Raw genomic sequence first — 18,495 nt, forward strand, 5'->3', positions numbered from 1 at the left:
GTGTGTGTGTGTGTGTTTGTTTATTTGGGCATCGGTTCTCCTTTAGAAACGGGAGGTGTGTTCACACAACCAGGAACTTGGCTGCTTCCTCCTTATGGTCACAACAGTTCTGTACTTATTATTTTCTTTAATAATCAACTAAATACAAACCATCATACGATGATGTGAAACTGCAGAGACAGTGCCGTGTAGAACTGTTGACTAGAAATATAAATGAATAATGTAGGAGGAACATAAATAAATACCTGATGCAATAAGCGCTTTATCTAATTTTAACATATTCTGTCCTCCAGGCGTCTTCCTCCAAAGTGAGAAATTCAATTTGCAAAGATGTGAAAAGTAAAGATATAAGTTTCAGTTCACTGACAGAAATCAAAGACCACTTTATAAACCAACACAAGCTTGTAATGCATCATATTTGTAGCTACATAAACTCAAAATGATTAAGAATTGTTATAAAATGTATAGGTCCTTATAGCTACCATTATCCCACATTACAAGCAGGTCATACCTAATCAAAACTATGTTTATAATGCATTACAGTCATGGGCCTAACGGAAAGGGTGGCTGCTGTTAATAATCTCTTACGTTGTTTTGATCGCTGCTTTTTTAATAAGTCATCGTCACATCTAAAACAGAAAGCAATAACATTCTGCAGCAGAGAACTAGGAACCATCACAGAGTTCAGACACTTATCTAGATTGTCTGAGACGGTAAATAGTTGTTTACTCTAAACTACACTATAGGGTCAAAGTGTTGGCTCATTGAAAGTAGAAGAAGTGCGAGAGGATGTGGTAGTGCTAGTTGAGATGTTGAGACGTGTTAGTATACCTTTAAAACCTGTGCAAATTAAAAGGAATGTACTGCAACTCCAGCTGGTGCAATGAAGCTGAGACTTACAGACATAGTGTTTTATCATATTCAGAAACAAATCGGAGGAGAAAATCCCACAAAGCAAGTGATTCCAATAAGGTATCAGTGATAGTTTGGCTACGTTTAGTCAGTACATGCAATTAATATTAGCCTACTTTGCTATCCATCACAATATCCCAAATGTTGATCTTGAAAACCACCAAAAATCCAGGTTTTTACATTTTATTCAAACATACTATCCATAGGTTTTTCGAAGCACATCTTAACAATCTTATGTACAAACATTTACAAGTTTCAAAATCGAACAAACCCATTTCCTGCACACAGGCTCTACAAACGGAGCATAACAATGATACCAGCACCTACTGTAGTTTAATTCTGTTAATGTTTAGTACAAAACACAGGTCTCTCTTTGTTCATTCCTGTTTACATTCCACTCCCTTTGTCTAATTCTTACAACCATAAATACAAATAAATCCCTTCTCCTTACCTACTGAGCATCACACGTCTCAGCTAGCTTCCCAGGAAATACAAACTCAAAACAGCCATCAGCTGACCTTTCTTTGGTGGATCGCACATCAGGATCCTCGGCAAAGGCATAAATTACAGTCAGATATTGAAATGGCCTTAGTCCATTGATCAATGATTCATTTAAAGAGGATAATGTTGTAGCAGCGACTCAGTGTAGGAAAGAATACAGTGCAAACAGAACCTTGGAACGGTCTCAAGCCACTTGTCCTATGTTAACCATCGATCTAAAGAGTTAGTGTTAACAAGCATCTGACCAATAAGGATGTACAAGAGGGGATTTACATCAGTCCAAAACAAACTGGTACTAGACTTTGCAAAGTACAGTAAAATATCTACTAAAATAATAACCCATATCTCATATAAACTAATTCTGGCTTGATAAGGCGGATGCTAAATGAAGAGGGCCTTTTCAAAACGTCCAGTTGCACTGCTGTGTTCTTATGAATGCATGTTTAGGGGAAATGTGTCTTGCGCCTCTTCCACAGAACAAGTCTTTGTGAGGTGAAAATGTGTGTGACCACGCTGAGCAACATCAGGAAGATGGTCATCGACATCACTATCACATAATGGCTGATGCTGAAAGAGAGAGAAGAAATATGTTTATAATGAAGTGTATGCAGCTCATTTAAAGTAAAGGCTAAAAGGATGCACAAGGAAAGTGGAGGGTAGTGTGATAAGATGAGTCAAGTTATTTATTAAGATGTTTTAAAGCATGTATTTCCCAGGTAACTAACCTTGTTCCAATGTCCAACCAGCTGCCGTAGTCCTGCACCAGGAAGAAAAAGTGCTGAGGAGAGGGAGAATGAGTTGAAATCCAGGAAAGGTAAAAGAGAAAATGATTTGATAAGCAGCAGAGCTTTCAAACATTTAACCCAAACATCCTTACCAGAGCCATCAAGTCCGAGATGACCAGGACAATAAGGAACAGACTGGAGAAGTGTGGAAAGAAAGCGTCAAAAGTAAGATCTTTCAAATGAAAACATCCAACAAATGTACTTCACATAGAATGACCCCCACTTCACACACACATAAAGAGTTACCTTCTTGATGAGAGCTGTGTTGCAACCTGGATGGTCTCAAAAGTACACATCACTATAATGAATGGAATGATAACCTGGAAAAACACATTTCAAATGTATTGACGAAGGATATAATTAATTGAGAATGAAGTTTATTTCCCAGCAGATGTATGAATAGATTATGTGAGGGACTTCTGTCCTTTCTTGGATATGTATTTCTTGAGCTATGATGAGGAGAGTATAGAGATAAACACAATCAATAAATAAAAGGGTACCTTCCACATCATCAGCCCTCCCATGATGAAGGGGTTAAAGACGGTGAGGAAACAATAAACAGAAGCTGGGTCGAAACTAGAAAAGGAGAAAGACAGACAGTTTACTGACTGTTTTACTTTCTGTATTCAAACGATAAATAGCTGTGTCATTGATCAGCCACAAAGCAGACCTTCACTTTACGTGCATTGCCACATCACCCCTGAACACAACTTCCTGCACCCTACCACACAGGCACATGTACTTATATATAGTACATAAACGGGAATGAGCTACATACCTGTTAATGGAAGCTATGTTCCCTGTGCCGAAGAACGCTGTTATTATAAAGAATACCTGAAGGAAATGCATGGTCAAGGAAACATTTGGTAATCTACAATCTGAAAGACTGCACTTTTCAAGTCCTGAACTAGTGTCTCCATTGGTGCCAGTTTTTTGTCTAACAAGGATACAAAAAAATAAGATCTTCTGATGTCGTCCAACTTCAGTTGTCGGATCTTGGTGATGTCGATGTTTGCAGAGAAGTCAATAGTGGAGAGCTGAAGGGAAACACACACACAAGATGAGCCCATACACAAGCATTATCACACATTCATTTACACACCCAGGGAATGACAAGTCAGCTCTGAGACGTTGTGTGCTTTATGGAAGAACACTCCACAGATTACAGTGTTATCCCACGTTTGTTTGACTAAGTCAATGACATTAAAAGAGTGAATACTAGATGAATGTTAACAGCAGAACCCTTAGAATATATATTTACATTAAAACAATGTACAAATACACACACGTCATTTACAGTTGGCCAGTTTCATAAACCAGGGGGTGTGTGAACTAGCAGTACATGTGATCTTAATGATGTACCTATAGTCAAATATAAAGACACACACTTTGTTTACAGGGCTCTGGAGACAAACACTTCATGTTTTTACCTCTTGTCTGCCAGAGACGCCCTGAGCGAGCATGGCTTCCTGTTCAATGTTGATCCACACAAACATCAGCCATGATAGCACAGGGGGGAACAATGCCTCAGACCTGGGGGGTGGGTAATGTAATTACATCATAAATGATATAACTCTAAAATGTAATTTGACATGTAAGTGCAGCTGCATGATGTGTGTGTGTAATATTCTCACCCGGTGCTGAGCAGCAGGTATGTGGCTGAGAGGGAGAGGAATATGCTGAGGAGACGGTGGAAGATGCGTGTGGAGCTCAACAACGGCACCAGCATGGAAGACGCTGAGAAAAGACGAGACACAGGTGAGGTGAATGCAATTGCAAAAAATAGTTTCCATTAGAATTTGATTTCAATCATGAGCCTAAACTTAAAACATACATTAAAAATGTCCAAACTGTGATACTTTGTAGTCCTTTTAAACATCAGATTCAATATCCTTACAGCTACAGCCTGTTATAGCCTGTTGTATTTTACAGGTGTGCCTTGTCTCAGTAAAGCAAGGCGGCTTTAATTTCCATTTTCAAAATAAAATTGTGAAAATGTCCTACGGACCATAGGATGACGTAGAGGAATGAACGTATCCTAACCTATCATTTCTGCATTTTTTCAGGCATTAATAACATTTAGAACCCTGTGGGATCCAACCAGGACTTATATAAGCTGGTTTATGTGTTACGTATCTGGTGAATATATCTAAGAAAAGGATGTTGTGCTCACTCACACCCGCCTACCTAACGTGGTCCAGCTGATGATCTGGTTCAGAAGCGGCAGGCCCTGTTTCTGCTGCAGGCTGGAGTGTGTGAGGGACGGCACGTACGCACACACTGCCACATGGAGCATCTGTACAGTGTGACAGGTAATCATTTACTTTCTGGAAAATGCTATGACACAATCACACCCAACGGGACATGCGTTGTAGTTACCTGGGTGATAAACTGCTGCCTGTCACTGAGGTGCAGCGGAGCTCTCTGCAGCGCTGACCACAGGTAGCAGGCGGAGGTGAAGAGAGAGAGCACACCTGCACAGGTACTGAGCATACACAGATTATTATAACAGACGTGAACACACGGCTTCAGTTTGCACAATTTATGGTATGCTAGCAGTTTATTAAACTCAGCACCTTCCACATTTCACATTCATGTTCAGAATAATCATCAAAATATGAATTTATCCCTACAAGAAAGTGGGCTTTGTTTGAAATAAAAATAGTAATAATAAAGAATAAGACACGTAAGAAGTTAAGAATGTGCATTAAGAAAAAGATCTAATTAAAAAAGGATAATTAATAAAAACATAAGGATAAGTCAAAAGAAAAAGTGCACAACATACAACATGTGTATAACAATACATGAAGTGGTATATGTTCTTGTTATGTAGAATACTACGGACCACATTGTGATTGTATAAATAATAATATAAGAAACATTAGTATTAATATTCTGACATTTATCCAACCACATCTTGATGGTTTTAGTCCACCCTGCTCTGTTATGAATGTACAGTGGTGTAAATATAATTCCTTGTAACCAACAGAGCTTCTTATGGTTTGAGAGTGTAGGCTAATGGTGCAACACGGTGGTTGATGTTCTCGTAAATGTAAGCAAATAAGAGGAAACACTCACACCAGATGTGTGTTAGGCTCTCTGCCCACCACAGGCATCAGGGGGAACGTTGCCAGACACAGACAGCCCATACACCAGCTCACTGAACGGAACTGGATGCGGACAGAGGAAATTAGTTCATATAGTTAGAAGAACTATGTATTTATCCAAAGAAGACTGATTACGAAGAAGTCCAAAACACAAGTTGGATTTCTTGATAAAACACTGATGGTAGCTACAAATCTCTCAGTCAAGAGTCCTGTAAGCAAGACATGTATTCAAAAAAAGAATGTGCATTGCCCTAAACTAAAAAAACAAACCCTAAGTTACTCATTATAAAATGACAAGAAGTCGTTCATGCACTGATCAGTAACTTTAAAAATGTTACCACTACTCCTGCTACTTTTCCTCTAAATGAACCTTCCCATTACGTTGCTTAAGATATATGTTGAAGTCAGTTTACGTATCTTCTCTCCCTCTATGTCCCCACCACTTTTCAAACCAAAGTGACGCCATTGTTCACCCTCCAGTTGTAGGTCACTCTACCCTTGACCTAACAAACCTGTTTTGATACAACCTTTCCCCAAACTTTTTCAGGTGAGGCAATATTCAAATACCTTGACTTTATCCTTGTGTACAGTACTGTGTAAGCTGGAGCAGTCATCCATGACATAGTTACCTTGGCTTTTCCAAAAAGTCCAGAGAGGAAGGGCCAGAGCGAGAGCACAGCCAGGCCCACAGTCAGCATGGCGCGATGGAAGAAACTCACCACCTGGGGGCAGCAAAGGTAAACACAAAGACTACCCTCACATCGTTTGTAATATGTACTGTGTGTGGAGGTCAACTCAAGGCTTTTAAATAAAGCGGTGCCAGCATAATGAAGCAGAAATATGTACAATAAAATACATTAAAGTCTCCTACCAGTAGCTCGATCCCAAACGCCACCAGCACAAAATAGCCAAGACATTTCCACAGTGGCAGAGAGGGAGCCGAGCGAACCAAATCTGTCAGAGTCCTATACCTAAAAGGGATGAATAATTAATGAGACATTATTTTTCTGTGGTGAATGACATGAAAGAAAGAGACATGCAAAGACTGCCTCTCCTTTTAGGAGGAACATGAGTGGATCCACTTCAAAGAATCAATTAACACTTCACTGCAGCTGTGCCAGACGTGCGTGAACAACTGTGTTAGGTAAAGTACAAATAAAAGAAAGCTGCTATATTCATTGATGGTTGAGATGTCCATTGATGTGTGTTTGATATGTCTGACATCCGGTCTGTGTGATGTGTTTCCCCACCTCTCTTTATAAAACACAGCATGAAGAGTCTTAACACGTTATGTTATTTCTAACGTTGTCTCAAATGTGTGTGTACTCACTCTTTTAGCACAGAGTACCACACAGGGACAGGTAGCAGGCAGTAAATATAGTAGGTAACGGGGCTCCTTTGGATAAGCAGGAACACAGTGATCACCACCGTCACACAGATACACAGCCTCCCCAACGTGTGGCTGCGATTCTGCACACATACACCGGGGGAAAACATCAAAAACGGAATTTAACGAGGCATTCAAGCATCTTAAATTTATCTTATCAGAAGGGATCTTTAGAGGCAAAGACAGAGGGATTGCAGGGCATGTCCTGACCTGATTGAGGACGCTGGGGTGTCGGTCGAGGCTAGCATGAGTCTTCAATATCACCAGCACAACATATGAGGTCCAGCCTACAAACCCGAGGACCACACTGCAACCCAGGAAGAACCTGTCGTAGGTGTGGTAGTACACCAGGCCCTCCAGAGCATTAGATATCAGAGAGCGGCACAGAGAGATCTGACAAGAGACAGACGAGGGGCAAAGAAAAACATCAGTGGTGAATACATTCAACATCATCCTAGTGATTTACTACAATTGTCCATCACTGCAGACTATCCCTGTTCAAAATACTCACAACATCGTCATACTTCTCCAGCTGAATCAGTATTCTGGCCTTGTGGAAGAATTCTGCCTGTTTTGACTCAGTCAGGAGTCTGGGAAACACAGAGAGAGAGTGTGTGAAAATGAATGTAAATGTGGCCTGAACATATTGATTAAATTAAACTGGATCTATCTTACTTTATACTTAACGACAATAAAGTAAAACATGCATTGCCCTATTTCTTGTTGCACAGGCACACATTACTGACTGAAAATATCTCCAATATGTATTTAATAACTCACTAATTGTACTTACTGGTATGGGGTGAAAAGAAATGATAAAGTGGTCTCCTTTTTCTGGGCCATTTTCATCTACAAAAACAAACAGAACAGCTCACTCACTATAGACTCAAATTCATGTATAACTAGAAGCAATATGCTTATCCATACAGTGTTTGAAGCTATCATTTGAAAGTTAGTGTTATAAATCTAATAATTAGTACAGAAAATATCCGATTATACCAACATTTGAGTATCATATCAACTATAATTGTTACTAATTCATTACCATAAATAAAGGTCAGTAATAGCAGAGCTGAATACTTGAATACCTTGTACTGCTCCAGTACTTGAATAGCATTAGTGTACATGCTCTCCGCCTTGAACTGGGCACTGTTGTTAAGGTAGAGAAGAGGTAACACACCCTGAAGAGACACAAATACATATAATTGCAATTAAATAACATAAAAATGACTAAAATATTTCCTTTGTTCTTATTTTATCTCTAACTTACAACTGAGTTAACAGGAAAGGGCACACCAATGAGAGAAGCCATGAGGGGAGCGATGTCTGCCTGCAGAAAATGAAACAAAATATTTCAATAGACTATAATAACCAATGACGGTTTCATCATTAAAATCTGCCATGATCCTTACTTGATTGACGTCAACTCTTCGAAGGTGCTCCAATTTCCAATCTGGAATAAACAGTGTGGATAAAAATCAGGACAGAAACATTTATGTTTGTCTTTCAAATAAAGCCACTTTCACTAAAGGTTTTCCCTATTTATTTAATTGTTCTATAGGTGTAGGAGAACCTGGATCCTAAACTGAAGTGTAAAAAATGGATGTGAGGCATCGAAGGAGGCAGTTGAGAGAAGACTACATGAGTTAGCACCTTGTAAGTATCCATCGTTGTAGGATTGGGCTGCAGTGATTTTGTGGGCATTTTTAACTCCGGCTCCCCACGCCACTAAAGGTGTGAGTGTCTCAGAGGGATGGCCTGCTCCGTGGGAACCTGGAGACACGACAGATGATAAAACAATCCAGTGAATTTATATGCATGAGAACATTTGTTCCGGTTGCAGAGAGCTGAAGAACAACAACGAGAATCCTACCCCAGTTTGTCATGCCGTGATCGGAGGTGAACACATACGCTGTTCTAGCATCATGATCAAAGAAGTCTTCCACCACAGACACCAGCTCAGCCACACCAGTGTCTACTAGACCAATATTGTCAAGGTACTCCCTAGATAAAGAACAGATACAAGACAATCCTTCTTTGTTGTTTCATTATATTGTATGCAGGAGTGCAATCGAAACAATTGATAATGTTCTCTCACTTCGACATTGGTCTGTGAGCATGTCCATTTGTGTCGATGCCCAGCAGGTGCAGGAATAAGATGTTCTTATCCTCCAGCAGACTGGCCCTCAGACTGGAGTTAGACTTCGCTGACTGGAAGAATGACTGGTGAAGGGGAAAAGAAACATGGTTGGATTTGTTAAAGATGGCATGTGAAAACCATCACTGATAATACAAAGGGAATCTGGCCCTAACATTAACCACTACTTTCACATGAAGTTTGTAGCAGCCATTATATAATTTATTGAATTGACTGAATCTCACATCTCAAAGGAATGTTTTTCCTTGCTGACGATAAATATAACAGGGGAAAATATAGATTTTACACTAAAAAAGAAGCCATCCAAAAATATAGATTCATCTCAACATGCATCAATATTCTCAGGAACTCCAATACCATACTTTGACTTGAGTGAACACCCAGCTGTCCAGCCTGGAGGCGTCTGTGGAGGCGAAGTCTTCCTCCGCTGCTGGGTAGGTGTGGGTATACACATGGTCTCCACTGGCACCTGCAAGAACCACAGCACTAAATTACAATGATTGTTAAAAATGTAGAGGCAGCACATTTAAGCCCTGATGAGTAATGATACAGTTTGCATCTGTGATATTTTGCTTATTGATTAGGTTGGTGGTTCTGATTGTGTTGTTTGTACTTGTGTGTGTGCTTGACTGTGCTTGTGTACCTTTAGCAAACATCGGCAGAATGTCAGGGCTGCCCCAGCACCAGGTGTGTCTGCTTTCATTGAACACAGAGTCAAACTCTACAGGATTCTCCTTCCACCCTGCAAAAAAGGTAATTGCTCTTGCAGTCAAAAACAGACAGAACAACAGTCACAAAAACTGTATGACCATCTTGTCCATGAGTACATGCATGCTTCCTTCAGTACTGTACAGTTGGTGGGTGTGGTTTGGTGGAAAGAAAATACTTCCTACATGAAACTACTAACACAGGGGTGTTTTGGGGTGAACTGTCCCTTTAATATTTCACACAACCTATATAATCACATGTACACCTACCTTTAGCAACAGCACTAACATCCTCATAGAAACCAGCAATGAGAGCAACATGACCCGGACGAGACTCAGTGGGCACGCGTGTGTGCGAAACACCCCAGGTACCCATCTCCTCCATCACATTCCTGATATTGGGAAACACACACAGAGAAACACAGACTTGTACTCATAGTTATAAAAGATTTATTAGCACAGCATGACAAAAAAGACCCACACACACACATCATGCAGATATACACACTGCCTGCTCTACAGGACTTTTATACACACACTCCCAACCTTAAGTATGGTGCTCTCGATGAGCCGTCTGGAAGCGGTGTGAAGAGACTGTCCGCTCTGAGACCATCGGCCACCACCAACACCAGTCTGGAGGCGGGGGGTGCCATCGGTGTGGTCTGGGGGGTCATGCCGTGGACCAGGGGAGAGGTGAAGTAGATGTCAAAGATGGAGACGAAGAAGACCACGTGGACTATCAGTCCCACCAGGAGGAAGGTGATCATCCTCATTTTGGGGGTCAACGCTGAGCTGGGTCTGCAGGGAAAAAGGGGGGTTGGAGATGGATTAGGTAAGGTTTAGTGTGTGTTCAGGTGAAATGGGAAGCAACAATAAAGAAAGAATATAAATGACTGAGGAAAACATGGACAAACATATAGTTATACAAACAGTATAGGATAATGAAGTTATTTCCACTAAGAAGGGACTCATTTATATGGTTCAGCTTTATATAATCAAGCCATAGTATGTAACATTTAAAGACTGCTTAAGATCAGGGGTAATCCTACTGTCACCATACGCCATTAGATAATATGTAAAAAGTCTAATGGTTGGTTTGGTAAAGCTCAAAAATAAGTTACCCATCAGACCAGCATTCATACATCTTTAGACCAGGCACAAAGTATTACCTGTTTGTGACTTCAGTGGAATCTGCCCGTAAAAACCGGGGACTCCGTCTCGTTGATGAATGAATGAAAGAGCAGAATTATCTAAAATACTATCACCCATTCAACTGAATTTAGAATCGTTTTTATCTTGGTAGTTAACTTATCATACATCCAGATAAAATGACCGATTGAGGCTTTGATTTACAGAACAAGATCAGCGTAATCTTTATGTGCGTCCTTTTACAAAACCGACTGTCCCTCTTTATAAGAAGCTTAGTACAAGAATTGCTGTCAACATGAGCATCCACTTCCTTGTTGTGACTGACGTTTTACGTTGGCGTGTGTACTTTGCAACTGCATTGTGGGTAGTGTAGTTAATACATTTATTTCCAGCTAGCTCTCGTTTTCAATTTTTAAAAGTTCAAATAAATGCTTTGACTTCTTATTTTCGAAATGTTTCTGTCACAGGGTAGTTTGAAATGAAAGCATTATTTTTGACAGCGTCTGGTTATTTGACAACACAATAGCTAGGTTCTCAGCTGTCAAATGTGCCCTGCCCAGTTTTCCTTTCTGTCTGGCCATTATCCAATCATTTCCTATAATCCCATGAAAGAGGCGGGCTTTGGGATGACGTCCCTCAGGTTTGACCAATCACAGCTTTGCATTCCCCCCCTTGTCAACCAACCTACCAAACCAGAGCTAGCATCCATTCAGGAAGAGGTCCGGTTAGCCAGGCTAGCTAGAAATCTTTATAGTGCAAAAATGGCGTCGGTCAACCCGTTTAATCTCAGTGACTCTGAGGAAGAGGCTGAACGGCGCCCCAATGAGACAGTTGACACAGAGAGAACTCCGAGTGACGGGGCTCCAGGGCCGCCGCCAGGTAACCCTTTCTCTCCGTCTGCAGACACCGAGCCTCCGACGCTCCTGCTGTCTAGCAACCGGACCAGCCCCAGCGGTGAGGGCTCGGTGTCGGTCGCGGCCACCGCCGCTATGGCTGCCGAGACACGGATAACTGTGGACGGTATCGCTGCACAGCTATTACGGGACCAGTACATTCTCACGGCCCTGGAGTTTCACACAGAACTGCTGGAGGCAGGTAGAGAGCTTCCGAGGTTGAGGGATTATTTCTCTAACCCCGGCAACTTCGAGCGACAGAGCGGCACTCCGCCTGCCAAGGACCAGGTACTCGGACCTGGAGGACCCCTAAGTGAGTACCTAGCAGATTCTAGTGCCAGTCACGTAGCTGCAATGTAAGGTTAGCACACCGGCTAGCTAATGTTAGCTTAAACAACAGGACGCGTTAGTCAATCGATCATCTGATAACGTTATCCGGTGAATGCACCTGTTCTCCAGGTCCAGGGCCCGAAGCCAACAACAGGGATCCGAAAGGTTAGCTGACGACTGCACCATCACACTAATGTGATTAAGCTGAACCACACTGTCAAGATGGATGAGTGATACTTTGACAGACCTATGATTAACACCCTAATGTAATAAGCACAGTAGCTCTTAGGCCGCAGAGAGGTCAGAGGTCAGGATCAGCTACAGGCATGGAAAAAGAGACAAGAGGAGAAGGAAAAGAGTGTACAGGTTACTTTAGCAATACTGTATGGGACTGTGGTGCTGAGAAAGCACATTTGAATCTGACAGGAAGCCTGCAGTCAGTAGGAAATAGGAATGTAGTGTCTCGCAAAAGAGGATAAAGCAGGATATTTTACATTCTTAATTTGGTTTGAACCTGCATCCTCTCACTTAAGGGGACGTTGTCTTTTTAGGGATATTTGTTGCTTTGTTGCACTTGTCTCTACTATGCCAGGGACATGCATCTACTTTAGTATATTCTTCAAAGGTGTGTAGCAATGTCATCCAGTCTCCTGTTTGGGTATAACCTGCTGTATTATATGGTCACTGGAAAGTCTGGAGCCATAGTCAAACATCGCATGCAAATTGTAACCATGGTGACAGCCCATGCCACTAATAAATAAAGCCTACTTTAGAGCACCAGGAGTAGTATTACCATAACCCTTAACCCAACTGTGACAAAGCACAGCATTTAAAGCGAACTGACAAACCCTTTGTTAGTTGAGCCATTATTCTGATGTGAGTGGAGCAAACGTATGTACAGTTAACATAAACCTATAAGCACAAAAAAGCCATCTGTGTTCTTAAAGAGATAAGGAAAGGTACACAAATACTCCATGATGATATCATTATAACAGTTGAGCTTCTCAATGCTTTTTAAAGTCTATGGATTGTTAGGGGAGGATCGTATGTGACTTGAAAGTGATATTGGATTATGAAATGCCCTTGCCTGCACATTATTTTAATTGGATCCTCTTTAATTACTCTAAGGTTTTAATGGAAACCACTCAGCTCGGTATTCTCCATTGCAGTGATTGTATCTGTCTTGTCAACGTATATTCATCCTAGATCCAGGAGTAAGAGGATAGGAACAATGTCATCAACTAAGTGACTTAATGTCCCGTTTTTATTAGATGTGCGAGATCATTTTAGTCATTCTTTTGAGACTTTCTTTCTCATCAATCCTAGGATCAGGGTGTTTGTTTCCAAATGGGTCACAGTATTATCAGCAGTGTCATGAAAGTGGAATTTGTACTTCTTTTGTTCAGGATGAGCAACAAGGCCCGATCATACATTTTCATTGTGTAAACATTTGGCAGGAGTCCTGAGAGATCCACAGCTTATAAATAAATGCTGAAGGAAGAGTTATTCCTCTCCTCGTTTAGATGCAGTAACCATTGACAATAACCTGATGTCTCAGGAGGCTGTTGCAACCGGCCTGAGGTTAGACAGCAGATGACAGCCAGTCAGATTCAGTGCAACCCATGCCCCACTGTGTAGAATTAAAACTTGCATACTGTTTTTTTATAAACCTTTAAGAAACCACAGCAGCCAACTGTGAGCTGTGTGTTGCAAAGGTCTGCTGGTTGCATTATCATACAAGGCCCCAAAAGGTTTGGAATATAAAAACAGAATAAATGTTTTATGATGTTGTCTTTGAAAAGCATGACAGCACTCAACAGCACCCTGTTGTGAAGCTGACTGGAAGGTCACAGAGATCTAAGTCTTTCCCAGAAATTCCTGGGAAGTCAAATCTACCATATGGGGAAAAAATGATGGCCTCAAGGCAACACCACCTTTCATTCTAGCAGTATCTGATAGCCAAGACATCATGTGATCACTAGTGTGACTCTATGTTCCTGTGTTTGAAGGGTTGAAGATAGGATGGGAATATCTGTACCTTGCTTTTGAATGTGTGATCTTTTCATTTTCTATTCATTTTATTTGAATATCTGCTTTAGTTGATAGTGACAAAGACAGAATCACACTCAGGATTGTACACACTATTAAAACCTTACAAAAGAGACACCCTTTCAGAATGTGATGAAAGGATGCATGGGGGTTTTCTATTATTACATTGCGTTTGTAGCTCGTTGTGACATGGAGAGCATGATAGCCACACAGTTAGGGGTCCAGCTAGTAAAGGGCATACTTCATCAGCTGAGTGTTTTCTGTGGTATTGCACAAAAGAAAGGTTGGAAAAAGAGAATGTAGAATACAATACATGTGCAGGTGAGGTAGATACCTACAAGCTTTTACAAAAAAATAACAATGCAAACCAAAATACCGTGCATATCTGTTGAGCGTGTGTATCATGACTGTGTTACAAGCAGCTGCCTGCAGCTGTTGCTCTGAAGCACTTGACACAGCAAGGCATCTCTCAGCACCTCGCTAATTTGCTGCAAAGGAGCATGAATGATTCTCTCTCTTCACCCCTCAATGGCTAGCCGGGTAGTTATTTGCTCACATGATGCAAGGAGCTTTTTAAATTTGCCACACATGCAAGGTTGACGGTAAACAGCCACATGTAAGAAGCCGGTGTGGTTTGCCTCATGAAGCTGTATAATCTCAGGACATGAATACGAAAGTTAATTTGTAGTTGCAGGCACCATCTGCTACTTCAAAAAGGCAGAATAGAAGCTTCAAATGATAGATTTTTTCCTAGGATATTTGTAACTAGGGCTGCAACAAACCCTCAAATTCCTTATTGATTAATCTGCCATTTGCTCTGAAATATCAGGAAATAGTGAAAAATGTCCGCCCCAGTTACTCCTCACTAATAGTAGCACTACCACAGACTATTAGGTGGCTCCACCTGACGTGCACTCCTTCTCATGTTTTCTCTCTTTTTAATGTCCCTCTCCATCACTTACTCTGACAGTGGCAGGGAGATGGTTGGTTCTGTGTTAGAAGGCACTTAATGAGTGTTGGCCAGGCTCCATGTCGTTCTGGACTGGCACCGACTGGCTGCAGCGCTCTGCCTTTCATTAACTGTGTGTGTATGAATGCATGTGTGTCTACGAATTAATGCATGTGGTTCTGTGCAATGTGTGTAAGTGTGTGCATTAAGCAAGGGAGCAAGCAACTCACCTTTGGACTACTATTATTTGGAACCTTAGTTTTTTTCAATGTGTGAATTACCATGGCACATTAGCACAACATTTAATTTGATGTTTTTTTTCATTGATATTTTAGAGCTGTGTGTGTGTGTTTAATTTGTTGTTTCATCCTACATAGGCTTTTCTACAAAGCTCACACTCTTGCCAAAGCATCCTTCCTAGGAAAAGAGCTTGTTGGCTGCCTACTGACCATCCATCTTCTCTCGTCTCCTTGTCTGTGTTCCACTTTGTTCTCAGACCAAACTATTGCTCCTCCTTCATTTTGTTTGCTTCCTTTCCTCCAAGAAGCTCCTGTTGTCCTCCCAGTTGTTTTTGTACGATTAGTGTTTTCCATACCAGAGATACAAAGAGGCTTCCTTCACTCAGCGAACAAATAATGGCTCATTTGTTGTCTGTGATTGAATGTGAGATCATGTACCCCAGAGCTGTGTGTGTGTGTGTGTGTGTGTGTGTGTGTGTGTGTGTGTGTGTGTGTGTGTGTGTGTGTGTGTGTGTGTGTGTGTGTGTGTGTGTGTGTGTGTGTGTGTGTGTGTGTGTGTGTGTGTGTGTGTGTGTGTGTGTGTGTGTGTGTGTGTGTGTGTGTGTGTGTGTGTGTGTGTGTGTGTGTGTGTGTCAGTCACAATCTGCCCGTCAGGAGTGCAGTGAAGAGGTGACCGTCTGAAGTGTCAGATCTATCACAGACAATACACGCCACAGGCACAATGGAAAGGTCAGCCAGCAAGAAATACTTGTTTTTTTTTTTTACAAATTAGGCACACACACACACACACACACACATGACTACCGCTGCATCGTGGAATTACAGGTTTCCCCCGTCACATGCAAATGCATACAAGCACTATATTATCCATTGATTCACCCAATAGATTTCATACACTCATACTGAGCATCCATCACACTTAACATGGTTAACCTAATGTCTGCATGACATTACAGTGACACACACACACACACACACACACACACACACACACACACACACACACACACACACACACACACACACACCCGTCACACTCACAGCTGATACAGAAACACTCTCACTATACATTCACAGGACTGAGTGTGTGTGGTTTGTGAAGCTGCCTGGTCATACACCTCAGCATGTGACATACAGCACTGGAACACAGAAGCCTCTGTTTTAAATGCTTTTCTCCCCAGATGTAAGTGTTTTAACATCATATAGATTAATATGAAGTAATCTACCCCAACGATACATTGACAAGGTTAACGTGCAAGGGAAACGTGTTTTTTAATGAATTATCTTCCAGACAAAGTGCAGTTCCTATTGTTAGGTCAAGCCCAGAAAAACCCTTATGGGTGTTGGCAATTTTAAAAAGACCCACTGGTTCCTTTTTAAACGTATTTAGTCTTCAATTTGACATAAAAGCCAAAGGTCTCAAATATCTGAGTGTTTTACCTCCAGGCTAAATGCCAAATCAGAACATTCCCTTCTGAACCAACAATGATTTAACTCTGCTTCAGTAATCACAGTCACTTCCCTGTAGCTTTGAGAAAGAAAGCAAGCCCTGGTTTTTAAACTGTCCTACATGTGGCTTGACCTTCCACTGAATCCTGATATCGGAGAACAAATAGTCCAATCTTGCACTTGTTTGGAGGTGGAGGAAAGCTAACACCATTGGCTGAGCTACCAGGCCAGTCCAGCCTACCTCAGTGAAATTAGAGCACAGGTATGCTTATGTATCCGCTTCATCTGTTCTTTGACTGAACAATACTTTTGGCTGCCCTACTCAGATGGAGTTGTTTGGAAACGGGCGTTTCTGTTAAGTAAGGTTCTCAGCAAAGTAAAAATGTTATGATTTGTTTGATTTCCCACATGTGCAGTGACTCATGTTCGTTGGCTAAAGTGCAACCTTCCCACATAAAGTTCTCTGCTTTTAGCTGAATTTAATAGAGTTTCCATCTGTTTCGCAGAAGACTGGCCTTGTGGTTAGTCATCATCCTTAAACTGAAGCCCAGTGTCGACATGATTCCCCCAGTTAAGAGTCCTTTAGTGAAATACTGGATCCCTACCACAGTGGGGCTACTGTTCCATAAATCAACATTTCTCAAGGATCGGTGCATTCGTCATCTTCGCCCTGTGACAGTGGACTCATCAGTGTGTGGATCCTCCTCACACTGTTGTCTCTGTTTCCCTTCAGATCGAGCCGGCAGCATCAGCACCTTGGACTCTTTGGACTTTGCCCGTTACTCAGATGACGGCAACCGAGAGTCGGACGAGCGGGTGGCAGGTAAGATGACCCGTACTGCCACGACGAGCAGCAAAAAAAAATAATGTCTCACCCCGGGGAAATAACAAGTCAGGAGAATAGGCAATGACAGAATGGGAGGGTGGCATAGCAACGAAGAGAATAAAACCTGACAGCTGCACCAAAGGTTGAATCATAGTAGTGTCAGTGTGAGCCAAGCCCCACAAATTAAAATAGGGATTCATTTTGATTTTCAGTGGCACTGCTGCCAAGTAGTGATTACCAATAAAAAAAGCTTAGTTTTTTTAACACATTTGATTTCAGAATCCACACAAAGCCCCATCATACTGTTCTGTTGTTTTTAATCTACATAGGCAGAACTAAATGCATTTACAGACGAGGCCTTTCAGCAATCATGGATAACTCCAACATGCTGCATGTTTCCTTTTCTTCTTGGTTGAGGTGTCGGTGCCTCCTACTTCACACTGTTGAGTCAGTCTGTGGTATTTTTAGTGCAGGACCTGTCTCAGCATTTAAAATTGCACCTTCTCTCCCTTTTATTAGATAGAGTTGGCAAAATACTTATTGTGTTACTTTATTGTGCCTCCTGTTTTCATCTTTTACTGTGTAATGGCCAAGCTGAAAACATCCCTCTTTAGCCGTCCACACTGGTTAACGTTATCTGTTACCGGCCTCCTGTAGTCATCCACTCATTTGGTCGGTAAGTGTTAGTCAATCAATCCTGAAAAGCCCCAACCCATGAACTGCAGAATGGATTTATTTAACTGTGGGTTTCTATTATTATTATTGTATATTCATGATGTTGTTGTTTTTCCTCTGATTTGCATGATAATTAGTGTCTATAAAAGGATTGTTTACGTATCTATTACATGTCAGTAATGTGTTTATTGCCCTATGAGAGAATCAAAAGGGTTAGGCTCCTATTTTGTAAGAAGGACCTCTTAAAGGGACAGTTTACCCTTAATTCAAAAATACAATTTTTCCCATGAAGGGCTATTCATTATATGGTTTGGGGCTTTTATCCAACATGAAAACCTCCTGCACATGATGACAGAGTGAGGGCACAGTTAAAACCATG

At 41.4% G+C, this 18,495-nt stretch overlaps 2 protein-coding genes and 1 long non-coding RNA gene across 6 annotated transcripts in view; 2 read left to right on the forward strand and 1 right to left on the reverse strand.

Moving 5' to 3' along the window:
• Positions 1-1,079: 1,079 nt before the first annotated feature.
• On the reverse strand, positions 1,080-11,131 carry pign (phosphatidylinositol glycan anchor biosynthesis, class N). Its single transcript, XM_063912438.1, has 29 exons — positions 10,727-11,131; positions 10,104-10,355; positions 9,828-9,949; positions 9,494-9,592; positions 9,213-9,319; positions 8,791-8,915; positions 8,566-8,696; positions 8,346-8,465; positions 8,105-8,145; positions 7,963-8,022; positions 7,781-7,873; positions 7,486-7,541; positions 7,204-7,282; positions 6,903-7,085; positions 6,636-6,775; positions 6,177-6,276; positions 5,935-6,027; positions 5,277-5,368; positions 4,578-4,683; positions 4,386-4,494; positions 3,833-3,935; positions 3,629-3,731; positions 3,149-3,235; positions 2,977-3,032; positions 2,699-2,774; positions 2,445-2,518; positions 2,291-2,333; positions 2,139-2,191; positions 1,080-1,980 (listed from the first exon to the last, which is right to left on the reverse strand). The coding sequence occupies exons 2-29, from the start codon at positions 10,328-10,330 to the stop codon at positions 1,857-1,859; spliced, it is 2,802 nt and encodes a 933-aa protein (XP_063768508.1). The 5' UTR covers positions 10,331-10,355; positions 10,727-11,131; the 3' UTR covers positions 1,080-1,856.
• Positions 8,581-9,583, forward strand: LOC134883932 (uncharacterized). The gene is made up of 3 exons (XR_010168354.1): positions 8,581-8,689; positions 8,871-9,284; positions 9,500-9,583. It is a non-coding gene; the product is annotated as an uncharacterized LOC134883932 (long non-coding RNA).
• Positions 11,132-11,407: 276 nt separating the features above from the next.
• relch (RAB11 binding and LisH domain, coiled-coil and HEAT repeat containing) overlaps positions 11,408-18,495 on the forward strand; it is a 28,662-nt gene continuing 21,574 nt past the window's right edge. For all 4 annotated transcript variants that reach the window (XR_010168353.1, XM_063912434.1, XM_063912435.1 and 1 more), the window contains exons 1-2: positions 11,408-11,912; positions 17,349-17,438. Coding sequence is in view for 3 of the 4 variants with exons in the window: in XM_063912434.1 (XP_063768504.1) it covers positions 11,468-11,912; positions 17,349-17,438 (535 nt within the window). In the remaining variant the exon portion in view is untranslated. The remainder of the gene's footprint in view (positions 11,913-17,348; positions 17,439-18,495) is intronic.

The sequence above is a fragment of the Eleginops maclovinus genome, chromosome 21 (assembly GCF_036324505.1).
Source record: "Eleginops maclovinus isolate JMC-PN-2008 ecotype Puerto Natales chromosome 21, JC_Emac_rtc_rv5, whole genome shotgun sequence".
Lineage (NCBI taxonomy): Eukaryota > Metazoa > Chordata > Actinopteri > Perciformes > Eleginopidae > Eleginops > Eleginops maclovinus.